At 41.0% G+C, this 14,928-nt stretch overlaps 1 protein-coding gene across 3 annotated transcripts; it reads left to right on the forward strand.

The window, feature by feature from the left end:
- Positions 1 to 8,173: 8,173 nt before the first annotated feature.
- LOC139644791 (major histocompatibility complex class I-related gene protein-like) lies at positions 8,174 to 14,594 on the forward strand. Of its 3 annotated transcripts, XR_011695211.1 has the most exons (9): positions 8,174 to 8,307; positions 9,292 to 9,555; positions 11,055 to 11,336; positions 11,517 to 11,822; positions 12,422 to 12,517; positions 12,682 to 12,699; positions 12,898 to 12,943; positions 13,936 to 14,183; positions 14,401 to 14,594. XR_011695211.1 is itself a non-coding variant. In XM_071520278.1 (8 exons), exons 1-7 carry the CDS (start codon positions 8,259 to 8,261, stop codon positions 12,936 to 12,938), a joined length of 1,056 nt encoding a protein of 351 aa, XP_071376379.1. In that variant the 5' UTR covers positions 8,174 to 8,258; the 3' UTR covers positions 12,939 to 12,943; positions 13,936 to 14,594. The 3 variants fall into 3 exon arrangements, 2 of the variants coding, with proteins under 2 accessions (XP_071376379.1, XP_071376381.1); XM_071520278.1 differs by having other exon boundaries at positions 13,936 to 14,594; XM_071520280.1 differs by having other exon boundaries at positions 13,951 to 14,594.
- The last annotated feature ends 334 nt before the right edge of the window (positions 14,595 to 14,928 follow it).

A 14,928-nucleotide genomic window follows, 5' to 3' on the forward strand; every position in this document is an offset into this window, starting at 1 on the left:
TTTTTGTAGCTGCGGAGACTTCGTCCAGTGAAGTTGTATCTCCTACCTGATCACAGTGAGTACTTCATCATGTAAACTATTCTGTGCAGATGTGCATAACTGCTGTACCGGCCTCAGTGGGATGAAGAGGCATCACCTGGACCTCCTGGGGATAAGTGAATATTGCTGGACTTGCTTTACGATGGATCCACCATCCTCCATTCAGGTCACAGACACCCACACACATGGTGTAGCCATCATTCTGTCAAAGGAGAAAGACTAAACCTTGCTGGAATGGGAACCAGTGAGAGAGAGGCTGATCAGAGTACATCTCAGTTCAAAGTACTGCAAACTAACCATCCTGCAGTGCTGTGCACCAACAAATGAGGCTGAAGAGGACAAAGACAACTGGTACGAACTCCAAAGCACCCCAACACAACATGCTTCAGATAACTGGAGACTTGAGAGCCACAGTGGGCTCTGACAACACCAACTACCAGAGAGCAACGGGCACCCAGGGGTGCAGAGAAAGAAACAACAATGGAGAACGGCTGATTGACCTGAGCATGAACAACAACCTCGTCATCAGCAGAAACATTTTCCCACACAAGGACATCCATAAGCTCAGGTGGAAGTCACACATATAAATAAATGTTGTTTTTTTAAGACCCCTCTGAAGTTTGTTGCTTTCATAAACTAAATTGTTCTATTCCAAATCCTTGAAAAAAGTTAAAAGCAAAAATGGCCTAAAGCTATGCAATATAATGACGATATATGAAGATATTTATCCCCTCGTATGCACTTTATGTTAGACTTTGGTCTGTTATATAGATTTATTGTAGGCTATTGGACCAAGTTCAGGGCTGCAGCCTGTAACATTTTCATTCATCTCAGTCAAAAATTCATAAATTAAAAAATGACTAAAAAAATGAAATACAAAGACTTCAGCTCTCAAGAAAATTAATAACAAATTAGGCCATAGTAGGCTAATTATATGATACACTGGAGGATACAACACAAAACTATAAACTATATCCTATAGGAATATTATACAGCAATACCATAGGAGAATAAAATATCTTAAATGAGGTCCCTATAAACGCGTGGACACACTACAGGTTCCTATAGGAATATGTTAGTGATTTTTCGTTGGGGTTGTTTCCACTCCTTTTTTAAATCACTTTAACCTTTCAGATTTTTTCATTAACATTTCATAAAGCCTCTAGTTGTATTACCCATGTCTACTTAAATATCTACAACTTTATTGTAAGGCCTATGGCTTTCAGTTGTTTTTTACCAACAGCCTTTACACCAGATAATACGGGGTGACAACGCGCTCACACTTGGATTGTTCTGCTGTTGTTTGCTTAGGTTACTCACTGTTTGATGAGGTTGGTTGATGATTTTCTGATGATGGAATCTAAGCGGATGATTTTATGGCAGGAGTGTGTGTGTGCTAATAATGATCGATGTATCAAAATAAAAAGGGGAAATCAACCCAAACAGAGCAGGGATCCAAGTTCAAATCAACAAATAAACAAAAAATAAATATTCAAAACAAAAAAACCTTTTTCCATCATTTGTTTGTTGATCTATGTTCCTGTATGCGTGTGTGCATACAGGTCTCTTTCTGGCATTCTGCCTCCACACGCACCTGCCGCTTAAAGTCCCACTGAAACGGAAGTTAGAGCGTCTTTAGCTTCTGTACTGTGACGTATTTCCCAGTTAAACGGAATATTTGAGCGGTGTACAGTTACAAGAGGGATTTAAATCAAATCCTTCGCATTTGATTGGACCGCTAAACAGTGGGCGGGGCTTAGAGTTTAGCGCGATACGGAGCTACAGAGAGAAACGGAGCTACAGAGGACTGTTGGCTCCACACACACCTCCCTCACCTGTTGTTAGATCAGGAGGAGGACAAGGGAGAGATGAATGAATTAGACCTCAGCGACATTGTTTTGGAAATGAAAACAAAGTTTTTGCCCACTGATATCCAAACACACATCTCCTCCTATCTCTCTCCATATTGCCATAGGCGGCGCCAGGGAGGGGCTTGGGGGTGCTGTAGCTATCCCTAGGATAGCCATAGCACCCCCAAGAAATGTCTTTGGTTATTTAGAAATTTAAATTTTTAACGTGTGAATACTATAATGTATAATTTGAAAAATGAATGAATACATTAATAAAACAAACCGATTATTTTTAGACTAAAAAACATAAAGCCAACACAGGTGATCTGATTCGGCCAATGGGCGCAACACGCATTGAACTTTTGACCTTCCACTTCCTGTTAGCCAGAGGCCAGAGCGCAATTTTTTGTAGCATTAGCTAAGTTACTATGGATCGTTTTTTACTCCATAAACATCCACGTATGGAGACTCAATCAAAACCTGGAAAGGAGAGTGATTGTGAACCTAATACAGGTGATAATCGCTCTCATGAAGGTGTAGAAACAACGCTAGTCACTGACCAGGACCAAGAAAAGCCGGAGGATGGAGATGAGGAAGGGGACCTGCACCTGCCCGCGATATTTTGGTTTACCAGAAAAGTTAAGACTCTTATTTGCACTGTAACATTAAATTGCACATAACTATAAGTGCATGATTTTTTTCCCCTCTGTTTCCTATTATGAATTTAATGCATTTGGTGGTTGAGGCACAAATTCTGACTCCTTATAGTTATCTCTATGCGATGCTCATTCATATAACATTAAGTCTATGGAGGAACGGAATACTGTTGATTCATTAGTCGAGGTGTTGGTAACTGGCAGCATGAGTTTGTGATCTCAGAATCTGAGACTGAAATGTGCACAAACCTGTTTCTGTTTCTTGCTGCTTGTGTGTAAGCCCTGTCCGTGGCATAATTGTGTGAAATCTTATATTCAGAGAGGTGTGTTTACGTAGGCAGGCTTGTGAACCTTACATCTATATCCCATGAGCTGAATATCTCGCCTTGTGTTTAACACAGAATGACATTGTAACTGTTGTGGAGCGGGTACTGCGTATGTGTGCACTGCGCGTGTGTGTGTGTGTGTGCGCGCATGTGTACGTGTGTCGCGACCGGCACATTAATGGGAAACACAAAATTTCAGAGCACCCTCGCTGAAAAGTCGAGCAACCCCATAGCACCAGCAAAAGAAAATCTCTGGTGCCGCCACTGCATATTGCTCTGTCAGCTGCAAAGACCCAGAAACGGTGAAGTGCGGTTTTATATGACCGGTGTGGCTAGCTAGAGGTTGAAGAATGATTGATGGGTGGATGTCATGATATTATTGGTTGAAATCGGTTGGTTCATGTTTACGTAAGCACACGGCATATTTTGTTTTACAGGAAGAAAACATGATTGGATTTTGATATAAGAATACAAAGAAATGGATTTTTTGTATTTTTTTTGGCATATATTGTTAAATAGGTGTACAATATGACCGGGGATGTGATCTAAAAGGGTTAAAAATGCATTTTTAATTTCATCTCGACTTTAATTAAAGTAAACTATGCTGCCATTCACCTAGGCCAACAGTAGGGGCAGGGACGCTGGAAGTCAGTCAGAGTTGGGGGTGCTGAGAGAAAGTCTATATAATGACGTCATATTAAATGCTGCGCATCATTCATGATTTTTGTATTAATTTGAATGGCCAACATTTTACACCAGTTTTAGAACATTTTACACTACAACAGACAGCAAACTTGAACACCAACATGCTGTATGTCAAAGCAGCATAGTGCCATATTCAGCTATGGACAGTTCACACACAGAATGCTATTCCTAATCAGAAGACGATTTATTGTTGAGTGAGCCACAGCCACGCTATACGGGTAGCAATAGAACAAGGCACTTGAACTTTATAACACACACACACACACACACACACACACACACACACACACACACACACAGAGCAACTGAAAACATTAATAACAACTGAATTCATTGAAGACCACACTCCAAAATTCAACTCCACACTACAAAGACATCCTCTTGCTCTCATTCCAAGCATGTCGCACTACCAGATCTGTGACAGAAACAAGAAATAACGTAACTTACTAAATTATATAATCAATTCCAGTGGTGGAAAAAGTACTGAGATCTTTTACTTCAGTAAAAGTAGCAATACAACAATGTAAAGATACTCCATTACAAGTAAAAGTCCTGCATTCAAAATCTTACTTAAGTAAAAGTACATAAGTATTGGCAGCAAAATGTACTTAGAGTATCAAACTAAACTTACTCATTATGCAAACTGTCCCCATTTAGAGAGTTATATTTTTCATAAATGATTAGAATATGAATACTGATTTGTTGACATACATGTACATGTAAGCAGCAGTCAGAAAAAAATAGTAATTTAAAACAAATTTCCTGCATTTCTACACCACCTAACCTCTTGGATTAAGTCAAGAAACAGCAACCCTGTATAATGTTAACCAAAAATGTAAAATTATGTTATATTACTAGATTTCAGCATTGAGGTGCTTATATTCATGATTTTGCATAGGCATACTAACCTAAAAAAACTATTATTGGGAATCATGAGAAAGTGTCAGAGCGACAGACACAGAGCGTCCCCGTAACCATAGCAACTCACTCTCACTCCTGCCTGGTGCGCGCGGCGCGAGAGGAGAGGGAGAGACAGACTGACTGACTGAGATTACTCTGAGCAGCATGCATGGGAATAAATTACAATATAATACATTTCTGTCTCGTCTGTCCTGCTGTCAGAGTCCTTTTTTCGCGTCACGACGTTATCAGTTATGAATTTGTTTTTCACTGCGTGAGAAAATGGACTTGTGGCGTCACGGTCAATGCGTGAGAGTTGGCAGGCATGTGAACTCGCTTGACATTATTATGTATGAAACTGCCAATCAGATTTATTTACTTATTAACTTATCAACTTTAACCCCTGCCTGTAACCAGTGAGACAGGAAATTGAGAGACAGGGAGCGAGCTACATAACGAATCGTCCGGCAGCACCACCACACCAAGTTTAAAACAATGAACACACAAAGCATCTGAAATTTACAGTGTGACGGGGCTTAGCCTTGCAGTTACAGCCCCCCGCCAGTAGGGGGTGCTGCAGCCCCCTCAGCACCCCTACTTCCAGCGTCCCTGAGTAGGGGCAACATTAATGTGAAATGGCTCCAACATTTATCACTTCATTTATTTTTTCTTTGTTTTTTTAAGTATTTAACGTGCAAATAAGATTAATTTTATTATCCGTCAGTGAGCGCAACAGGCTTACCATTGATCATGTAGAGACCTGGGACCTTTTAAGGCGGAGCAGAAAAGACACAATTTACTTAAATACTTTTAACAATTGTTGCTCTGTTTAAAAAGTTCAATAGATTTTAGTGGGGGAGAAAGGCATAAAGACTTCAGGATAATATCTAAATCAAACCAACAGATAATGAGCCCAGTCAGTCTAATATCTGCAAGGTAGGTGTGTAAAAATGCTACAATTTCATTATTAAGATGATAATAATTGTGGTAGCGTTGTGAAAAGTTTGAGCTCTGTTGGAGCTTAAATGAAAAACCCGCCTGTTAATCGGTTTTATGCCGGAATTGGAAATGTATTACGGGAGCATAAATGTTCACATTGAGAACGGCTAAATAATTAAAGAGTTTTCGATTGTGTTTAAAAAATAAAATGTAAAAGCAAAGGTTTGGCTGGGCAACTGAACAACAGCAACTGGTTCAAATTGACAGTGTGCGGGTGTCCGACCTTTGTCACATGTCATCCTGCTGCTTCTCTCCATTTTCAACCCTCTAATAATTTTTTTTTTTTGATTGAGTCAACTATAGCCTATAGCTGCTCTCAAAAAATTTCCGTTATACATTATACAAACTTAGCATAGTCTATAGCCTAAATATAGGCCTATCCCAGCAAGCAATAGACGTCATTTCAACGTCTCGGCTAGATATAGCCCTGATTTAGTCCGGCTATGTGTAACCCACTTCTAGCCAAAATGATCTTGAAATTGGTTAGATTTAGTTTTTGCCAACGCAGCTTGCGAGATGTATGATATTCCATCATGTAAGCAAAGTCAACAGTGATTACAAGGTATTTAGTTTCATTTCTTTGACATGGTCTATGCGTAGCCACGATTTAGCTCCCAATTGGCCGGCTATTTGTAGCCCATTTGTAGCCAACTTCTAGCCAAAACTGTTTAATTGTAGTTTTTGCCTAGGCAGCTTGTGAGATGGATAATATCCCATCATGTTTGCAATGTCAATAATAAATACAAGGTGTTAGTATCATTTCATTGACATGGTCTATGTGTAGCCACGATTTAGCTCTGAATTGGACCGGCAACGTGTAGTCTGCTTTTAGCCCATCCGGCGAAATCGAGGCAATCAATTGCCGTCATTTCAACGGCTTGGCTATAGCCCTGATCAGCGGCTGTGTGTATCCCACTTCTAGCCAAAATAGTGTTAAAATTGGTAGTTTTCGCCCACGCAACTTGTGAGGTGCATGGCATCAGATCATGTTAGCAAGTCAACTATGAAAACAAACGGAGATTAGTATCATTTCATTGAAATGGTCTATGTGTAGCCATGATTTAGCTCTGAATTGAACCGGCTATATAGCCTGCTTAAGCCCATCCGGCGAAGTTAGTATTAACCTTTGAATTAGCATTATTTTTTGCTGTTACACATTCATATACACCATTCTCCGTATTTGACTTTCTTTCATTTTACAAGTAAATTCAAAATGCAATTACGATTCTCAACCGCTAGAGGGCAGCTGCACTGCTTGAGAGACATGACGACTGGCAACGCGAGACTTGACAGTTGGGAGGCATAATGCTCCGCCCGGTTGAAGAAGCAGTCAGAACTGAGCAGTTCACGCCACGTTTACGGCTTATTTGGTTTATCTTGTAAGTCGCTGTGTTTTTGTCTTGTCATGTGTTCATGATGTATCTACATTATTTGTTATCATGTGCAGGAACCGTGCCATTTTTAGCAGTTAGCAGTGAGTAAGCCATAGTGTGGTTAGCGCCTAGCAGTTGTGTTGCTTAAAAAGTTCCATGATTGTAGTTTTTGTAATGAATTACTTATATATTTATCATGTTTTAATATGTTAAGTTGTTTAAAATGTTCATGTATGTAATTTTTGTAATAAATGCTTTATATATTTATCTTGTTTGTTGTTGTTTGTTGGATGGATTGACATTTATTATCAGAACATGTTATATTTGAGTAAAAAGAATCCTTTAGCCATTATTTTGTTGTCTATTAGACATATATGTAGTTGTTCAATAGCCGTCTAATTGATGGCTATATACTTGGGCTATGGTTGGACGTCTACTAAACTTTCACTGACAGCCCATATTTAACTGTGTTTTAGCCTAGACTTCAGGTCTATGTATAGACGCCTATTAGACGTTTTTTAAACACGAGATTGGCTTGCTATTTTGTCTATCAGACGTATATATCTAGTTGTTTAATAGCTGTCTAATTGATGGCTAGGCTATACCTGGGCTATGGTTGGACGTCTACTAAACTTTCACTGACAGCCCAAATGTAGCCGAGTTTTAGCCTAGACGTCAGGTCTACGTATAGACGGCTTTTAGACGTCTTTTAAACGCAAAATTGCTTGCTGGGATGTTTTGTAACTTCTTATATGTTGTATTTGAATCTGCTGCTCAGTTGTAGGCCTATATGTTGACTAGCCTACTGCTTGTAGTTTGATGCAATTATAACAAAAAAATTAAAAATAATTGTTCAAAAATCAACGATGGTTTTATTGGTTGTAATTTATAGGCTCCACCTGCTGGTACACCATGAAGTCACCACTAAAGAAGTCTCCACCACCAAAGATTTTCTGTTGTCCAGGAAGAAAAAGACATTTTGATAGAAAAGAAGCCTAACATAAAATATTTGTAATTTCTTGACATTAATTGTCAAATAGGTTTATGATTGCGATTTAAAAAAAAATGCAGTGTGACTTTGTGTGTGATACCACATCTTTGCCTAATCCTCCTAGTGTGAGAATATTTACGATTGAGAGACAAAAACAATCTGCAAAATCTGTCGTTATGTGTGTGAAGTAATGTCTTCTCTCCCTAGCCTATAGTTTCACTTTCATATAACAACCTCAGCTCTTCAGTTCAGCCTAGTAACCCATGATGTAACAGACTTTTCTGAATTTCTATTGGATGGAATTGGACTCTTGACTGTGAGGCTGACTGTGTGACGTCTGCAGACAGGAGGGAAAGTTTCAACCAGCGGACGATTTATTCATTACTTCAAACTGTAGTCTACTTCTTTATCAAAACAAGATGAAGGAGATTATTTTGTTGCTGCTCTTCTGTCATGTTGCATCTCCAGGTAAGATCACATTTAAAATCTTTCCTTTGTAGTTGTTGTAACTGCAATTTGATTTCGTTACTGCCTAGGCTGATGTCACATCAGACTTTGTACGAACAGCGACGCGAATAAACGGCACGAAATTGCGAATAATAAAAAAATGATTTAGGTACAATATTCGTTTTTTAGAATTCTGAAAAGCTGTTTCAGAAATTGAAATTGAAAATCTCAACGCCAGAGTTAATAGAAAAAAAATACACCAAAATACTTATATTACAATGGTTAAAAAGCCTATGCAGTGGATTTTACATGACACGGTGCCAATCACCCTGAGCAACGACTTGCAGTGTGTTTGAGGTGAAACCAGCTGCTGTTCTGGCTACAGCTGTGGAGAAAATAGATCATAGTTTACATATGTTGTCTGTGAAGCACTACCATACTCTCAGTTTGGCAGGCGATAATTTAATTTGTGCCTATATTATATCTACATTAGCCTTCCTAGTCCACTGTATGAGTGAACGTGGATCAGAGTGTGCCTCTGCCTCACCTGTGCGTAAAGGCGCACGGCCTAACCGTCATCCCCGTACCCATTTTGATTGGTCAGATGTGTACATGTCGGAGGTGAAACCTCGGAAAAATCGACCTTGGTCCGAAAAAATAAAAGCCGCAATATCGCTCAGCGAAATTACGTCGCTGATGTGAAAGCTTGCATTGAATGATACACGTTCGAAAAATATTATTAACGTGCGAATTAATCGCACGAAAAAAACGCGTCTGGTGTGTAAAGGCCTTTAGATCCGGGGCAGAAACACACCGCTACAGTGCAAACAACGCAATATCACGTACACCACCATGACTCTGTAGGTCTTGACGCCACTTATCGCGCGACTTTCAACAATGGGTAGTCGGTAGGTCGGTCAGTTAGCTACTTACACTCTTCTAGGCCGGCCCGGCAAAAATGTAAATGAAAACCTGAGTTTCTTATGTTAACTGTTTGTCTCACAGTGACTCACTCCCTGAAGATTTTCCACACTGGATCCACTGAAGTCCCAAACTTCCCAGAGTTTGTGGGTGTTGCGTTGGTTGATGAAGTTCAGATCGGTCACTATGACAGCAACACCAAGAGAGCAGTACCCAAACACTGGATGAACAAAGTCATAGCAGATTATCCAGGTCACTTGGAGTGGTACACTGCGAGAAATTTGGAGGCCCATCAGTTCTTCAAAGCCGAACTTCAGACTCTGAAGCAGCGCTTCAACCAAACTGGAGGTTTGTTTGTGTTTCACTTTATTCTGCTGAAATGTTTTTCATCCTGGTTTGTTAAAATAGCACAGAGAAGTAGCTTCCATCATACACACACACACAGATGTGTGTGTATGATGCCCTAGCCCTAGTCATGTGAGATCCATAGTTCAGTGCCTAATAAATGTCTTTTTTCAAGATAAAACTGCACATTTTAGAGTGGCCTTTTATTGTGACCAGCCCAAGGCACACCTGTGCAATAATCATGCTGTTTAATCAGCATCTTGATATGCCACACCTGTCAGGTGGATGGATTATGTTGGCAAAGGAGACGTGCTCACTAACACGGATTTAAACAAAATTGTGAACAAGATTTGAGAGAAATAAGCCTTTTGTGTGAATAGAAAAAGTCTTAGATCGTTTATTTCAACTCATGAAAAATGGGAGCAAAAACAAAACTGTTGTGATTATATTTTTGTTCAGTATATATAGAATACTAGACAATAGATGATAACTCTACTGACCACAGTGTGGTGGTCCATCCCATAATAAATCTCCAGCAGTAGAAACACATTAGATGATAATAACTCTACTGACCACAGTGTGTTGGTCCATCCCATAATAAATCTCCAGCAGTAGAAACACATTAGATGATAATAACTCTACTGACCACAGTGTGTTGGTCCATCCCATAATAAATCTCCAGCAGTAGAAACACATTAGATGATAATAACTCTACTGACCACAGTGTGTTGGTCCGTCCCAGTAGGCGGCACCAAGCCAACATCTGCAGGTGGAAATAGGTATGGAATGATTGATGGATGGATGGACCAATCAGGACAGACAGACTGCCTCCCAGTCTCCATAATGGTCCTGCTGGTCTCTGCCTTATTCTGACCAGTTGTAGTAACACACTACTGAACAGACTCACTGTCCTGGCTGACCAGGTCTAGCCTAGTGACTAATCCTAGGCTGAAACTCTCCTTCAGTGGAAGCTTCTAGACCAGCCTCAGGACAGTCTAGTGAGCTTCTGTAGTTTCTCCTAGGAAGAGGATATTGTGGGAGTGATCCACTGGCTGCAGGGTTTCAGTGGATGTGATGTTAACTCCAGGATCAGGTTCAGTGTGTGTCTGCTGGTCAGGACTCCACCTCAGTGTGTGTGTGTGTGTGTGTGTGTGTGTGTTCCTGCAGCTCCCATGAAGCCACTACCTTCAACAGTGTAGATAAACTGTCTGTTGGTCTCTGTGGTAAAGAGAGGATACTGACTGTGTTAGGATCTCACTCTGTTTTACAGCAGTCTCTGCCTCTCTGTCTCTCTCTGAGCCGTCCACACTGTCCACATTATGTTTGGCTGTGAGCGGCTTCCATCCAGCCAGTAACAGCAGTAGGTGTAGATCCTCTGTTTTGGTGTCTGTGGATCAGTGTGTCTCTGTGGTAAAGATGTGATATCAACCACTGATAGTTGACTGTGCTAGGATCTCACTCTGGTTTACTTCAGTCTCTCTCTCTCTCTGTCTCTCTCTCAGGTGTCCACACCTACCAGAGGATGGTTGGCTGTGAATGGGATGATGTGACTGGGGATTATGTTAATGGTTTTCATCAGCATGGTTATGATGGAGAAGACTGGCTGGTATTGGACCTGAAGACACTGACATGGATCGCGCCAACACTGCAGGCTGTCATCACCAAACAGAACAGGAACAATGACAAAGCTGAATTAGCAGCTTGTTGGGACTTCTTGTCCCAGGTTTGCATTGACTTGCTGAAGAAGTATGTGCACTATGGGAAGAGCACTCTGCAGAGAACAGGTAGAGTCACATGACCTGATGTAGTTTCATGGACACAATGTTCATCTGTCTCTTCTGTTTCTAATGTACAGTAACATTACAGTGAATATGAACCAACATATATAGAGACACACTGTACATGTAACTGTAATGATTTTTGAGTTTACACCCCCCCCCCCCCCCCCCCCCCCCCCCCTCCAGTGCTTCCCTCTGTGTCTCTCCTCCAGAAGTCTCCCTCCTCTCCAGTCAGCTGCCATGCTACAGGTTTCTACCCTGACAAAGGCATGTTGTTCTGGACTAGAGATGGAGAGGAGCTTCAGGACCTCATGGACCAGGGAGAGATCCTCCCCAACCACGATGGAACCTTCCAGAGGAGCGTTCAGCTGGACGTTTCATCAGTCAAACCTGAAGACTGGGGGAAGTACGAGTGTGTGTTTCAGCTCTCTGGTGTCAAGGAGGACATCGTCACCAAACTGGACCCAGCAGTGATCAAGACCAACAACCCGGGTAAGACTGGGATCAGAGCTGATGGAGGAGGAGAGACATTTAGTTTACTTCTTACACCTGACTTGCAATTTATGAATGAATGAATGTATTGGACAATTTCATAAAATTACAGTTCTGCAAAGAAAAAGACACTCAAGCAAAGAGTGCCGTTCTTGTTCAACATCAATTATATGTAAATACAACAATACATTGATTTAAAAAAACAAAAAAACATTTTTTTTTTATATTTAAAAAAAGATTTTATATATAGTATCTATTGCAAGTTCCAGCCTATGTTTTCTCATGCAGAGTAGCTTCTATGTACTGTATGGTGTTCCCAGATAGCTCCATAGTTTAATCCTCCTTGTTAGTAAATTTGGGCTCAGTCTTGTTTACCATTTGGGCAACCAGACAGTTTTTAACTCCATGAGAATATTGAAGGAAACCAAACGTGCCGGTCGGTTCACTAAAACACATTAGGTGTCTCTCTTGTTTGTCTGATTCACATGACCTCCTCTCTATACTTAAAATACTGAAGTGGAACAAAAACATAATGTGATCCATCCAGTGTTATGTGACAAAGTCTGAATGCTCTGTTTTGGTTCCATGTTCTCCTTCAGGGATCAATACTGCTCTTGTCATTGGAGTCGTTGGACTGCTGCTCCTCCTGGTGATCTGCATCACTGGAGTCTTCATCTGGAGAAGGAACAATAATGGTGTCCATAAAATATAAATATTATCTTAATAGAAACATTTAGTTGACATATCTAGTAATAGTAATGCATATATGTAACTTAATTTTCTCTTTATGTTTCCTTTCATGAATCTTAAATCATAATCTGTCATTGAGTAATAATGTAACCTCTTGTCTGTATTTCAGGGTTCAGACCTGCTAACAGTAAGTTTTCTTACTTAAAAAATATGGTAATGTACTATACTGTAATGTGTAATATTATAATATCTGTTGCTTCCATGGTTTGTACTTAAAAGACAAGGCAGACAGCCAGGCATTAGTAATCAATCACTAATCTCTCATGTATAGTTCTGTATCTTATAATATTGCTGTTCATTATGTTTTTTTGTCGTCTTTTTGTAGCTTTGGAGACTTCATCTGCCAAACCTGCATCTCCTACCTGATCACAGTGAGTACTTCATCATGTAAACTATTCTGTGCAGATGTGCGTAACTGCTGTACTGGCATAATACTCACAGATATATAAGCAGATACTCTATCTTTACTAAATCATTGATTCCCTTTAGACGAAAACACAATTTAGAGTTGTAATTCACATCTACCTGCTGGTGAGGATTCAAAAAAGCATTCTGATAAAACATTTTCTCACTCCGTGTTACAATGTAATTATACAGAAAACACATGGCGTTACTTACCAAAGATGAATATTTTTGTCAGGTTCATTATTACAGTAGGTATTCCCAGCTACGCTGAGAATACCTAATGTTTCTGGCTGGATTCTTATTATTAGGTATTCACAGCGTAGCTGGGAAGACCTATTGTTTTTGGTCAGATTCATTATTATTATTCTTCGACTATTGTAAATGCCTCTAGCGCAGCGTGTGATTGGTCAAAAGTTTTCAAATTTGGCGCACACATGGCAAACTGCGTTAAGCAGGTCTCCAATCGGTTTTGACGCATTTCGGCCACAGGGGGCGCTATAACATGCGGCGAAACTTAAACGGTCCTCCCGGTCGCCCCGTTTGCCCTAGACACTTGAAACTTGGTATATAGCTGTCATTTGCTCTGCTGAACAGATTTCAAATTGGGACCCATAAGGTCTGCCTGGATAGATTTTCCGCCATCTTGGAAATTTGGAAAAACCTTTGACAATCTTCTCCTCTGGACCCACAAGTCTGAATGACACTTGGTATGCGTGGTCCATGGACAGGCCCGAACAAAAATACCATTTTTTGTAACGATCGGGTAAACGGCGGTCGCTGTACCGGGCGGTCGTGGGCTGTGAATACCTGGCGAGGCTGCTTGCAGCTTTAATTTTTGTTTATATTTGCATGTTTTTTTGTCTTAACTTGGATTTGGGTCGTGTCATTTAATTTTATTACCTGTTGTGTGTGTCTGACAATTTGCTGCCTTACTCATCCCTACCCATTACCTGATCAGCCTAATCTTGAGCAGGTGCTGACTCCGGGTTGACCAATGGGAAGAGGAGGGCTGCTGCTCCCCAGAGGAACAGGGGAGCACTCACAAGAGAACTGACACAGGAGGCTGAAGGGCCAGAGCGCCCCGCTGGGGAACCACGGCCACTCCAGAAGACTGCAGCCAGAAGTCCAGCAGCACCGTGTGTTCCCACCGAGGCCGTCGACACAGACCCCGGGTCGGTAGGCTGGAGCCTGCCTTCCATACAGATGGTAAGTGGCAGATCTGAGGGTGTGTGGGTGGTCGGGACGCGACCGAGGTGCTGGCTGCAGGTCCTGGCAAGGCCCTCTGGTGTGGTGTAAAGTGGCAGTGGTTCCAGGACAGTAGCAGGTGGATTGACCTGGGTATGTCTGGTGGACCAGCGGGGCAGAAGTTGGAGGTCTTGGTTTGCAGTTACTCGCCAGTTGTTGTCGCCCCCCCCCGCTCCAGATTGCCAAGCGGACTGGATCCATACTGCCCCTGGGAGTTTTCCATCTTGGCTGTGCCGAACTTTGGGACTGTGTGCGATTCATCTGGGACATGGAGGATTCCGAGCTCAGACCCTGAGTATTTTATGGACTTTTAGGAACAAAGGACTTTTAGACTGTCTTATCCATTTACTGTAATAAACTTGTTCTAAATTATCTGGCATTTGTCCTCCTTGGGTGCATGAACACTGCTCTCCTCTCAAAAAGAACCAGTAAAAACTAGAGAGAAATCCAAGAGCTCCTAGGGCTCTAAAAAACTCCTATCGTCTATTGAACCTCGGCCATTCTGACACATATTTTTAGAGTTATTTTGACATTGTGTGTAAAAATGATAAAATGGCAAACGGTTCAACCCATTTTTACGTCAGGTAAGAGCATCCTGAAGACAACACTCTGCTAACCGGGTTAGAAACATAGAATTTTTTCCCCCAATATTTATTTTAATTTATAGCCTACTTTTATTATACTTTTGATTGCTGGTTAGATCTCA

Source organism: Centroberyx affinis, unplaced genomic scaffold, assembly GCF_046629955.1.
Source record: "Centroberyx affinis isolate AG114_WGS23_722 - 3 ecotype Tasmania unplaced genomic scaffold, CSIRO-AGI_Caff_v1 ptg000786l_1, whole genome shotgun sequence".
Lineage (NCBI taxonomy): Eukaryota > Metazoa > Chordata > Actinopteri > Beryciformes > Berycidae > Centroberyx > Centroberyx affinis.

What these genes read in the sequence shown, in the direction of transcription:
- LOC139644791 (XM_071520278.1), top strand. Translation starts at nt 8,259, where the DNA reads ATGAAGGAGATTATTTTGTTGCTGCTCTTCTGTCATGTTGCATCTCCA. An exon ending in GAGCACTCTGCAGAGAACAG is followed by an intron (nt 11,337 to 11,516) that starts GTAGAGTCACAT and finishes CCCCCCCTCCAG; the next exon opens with TGCTTCCCTCTGTGTCTCTC. An exon ending in GATCAAGACCAACAACCCGG is followed by an intron (nt 11,823 to 12,421) that starts GTAAGACTGGGA and finishes GTTCTCCTTCAG; the next exon opens with GGATCAATACTGCTCTTGTC.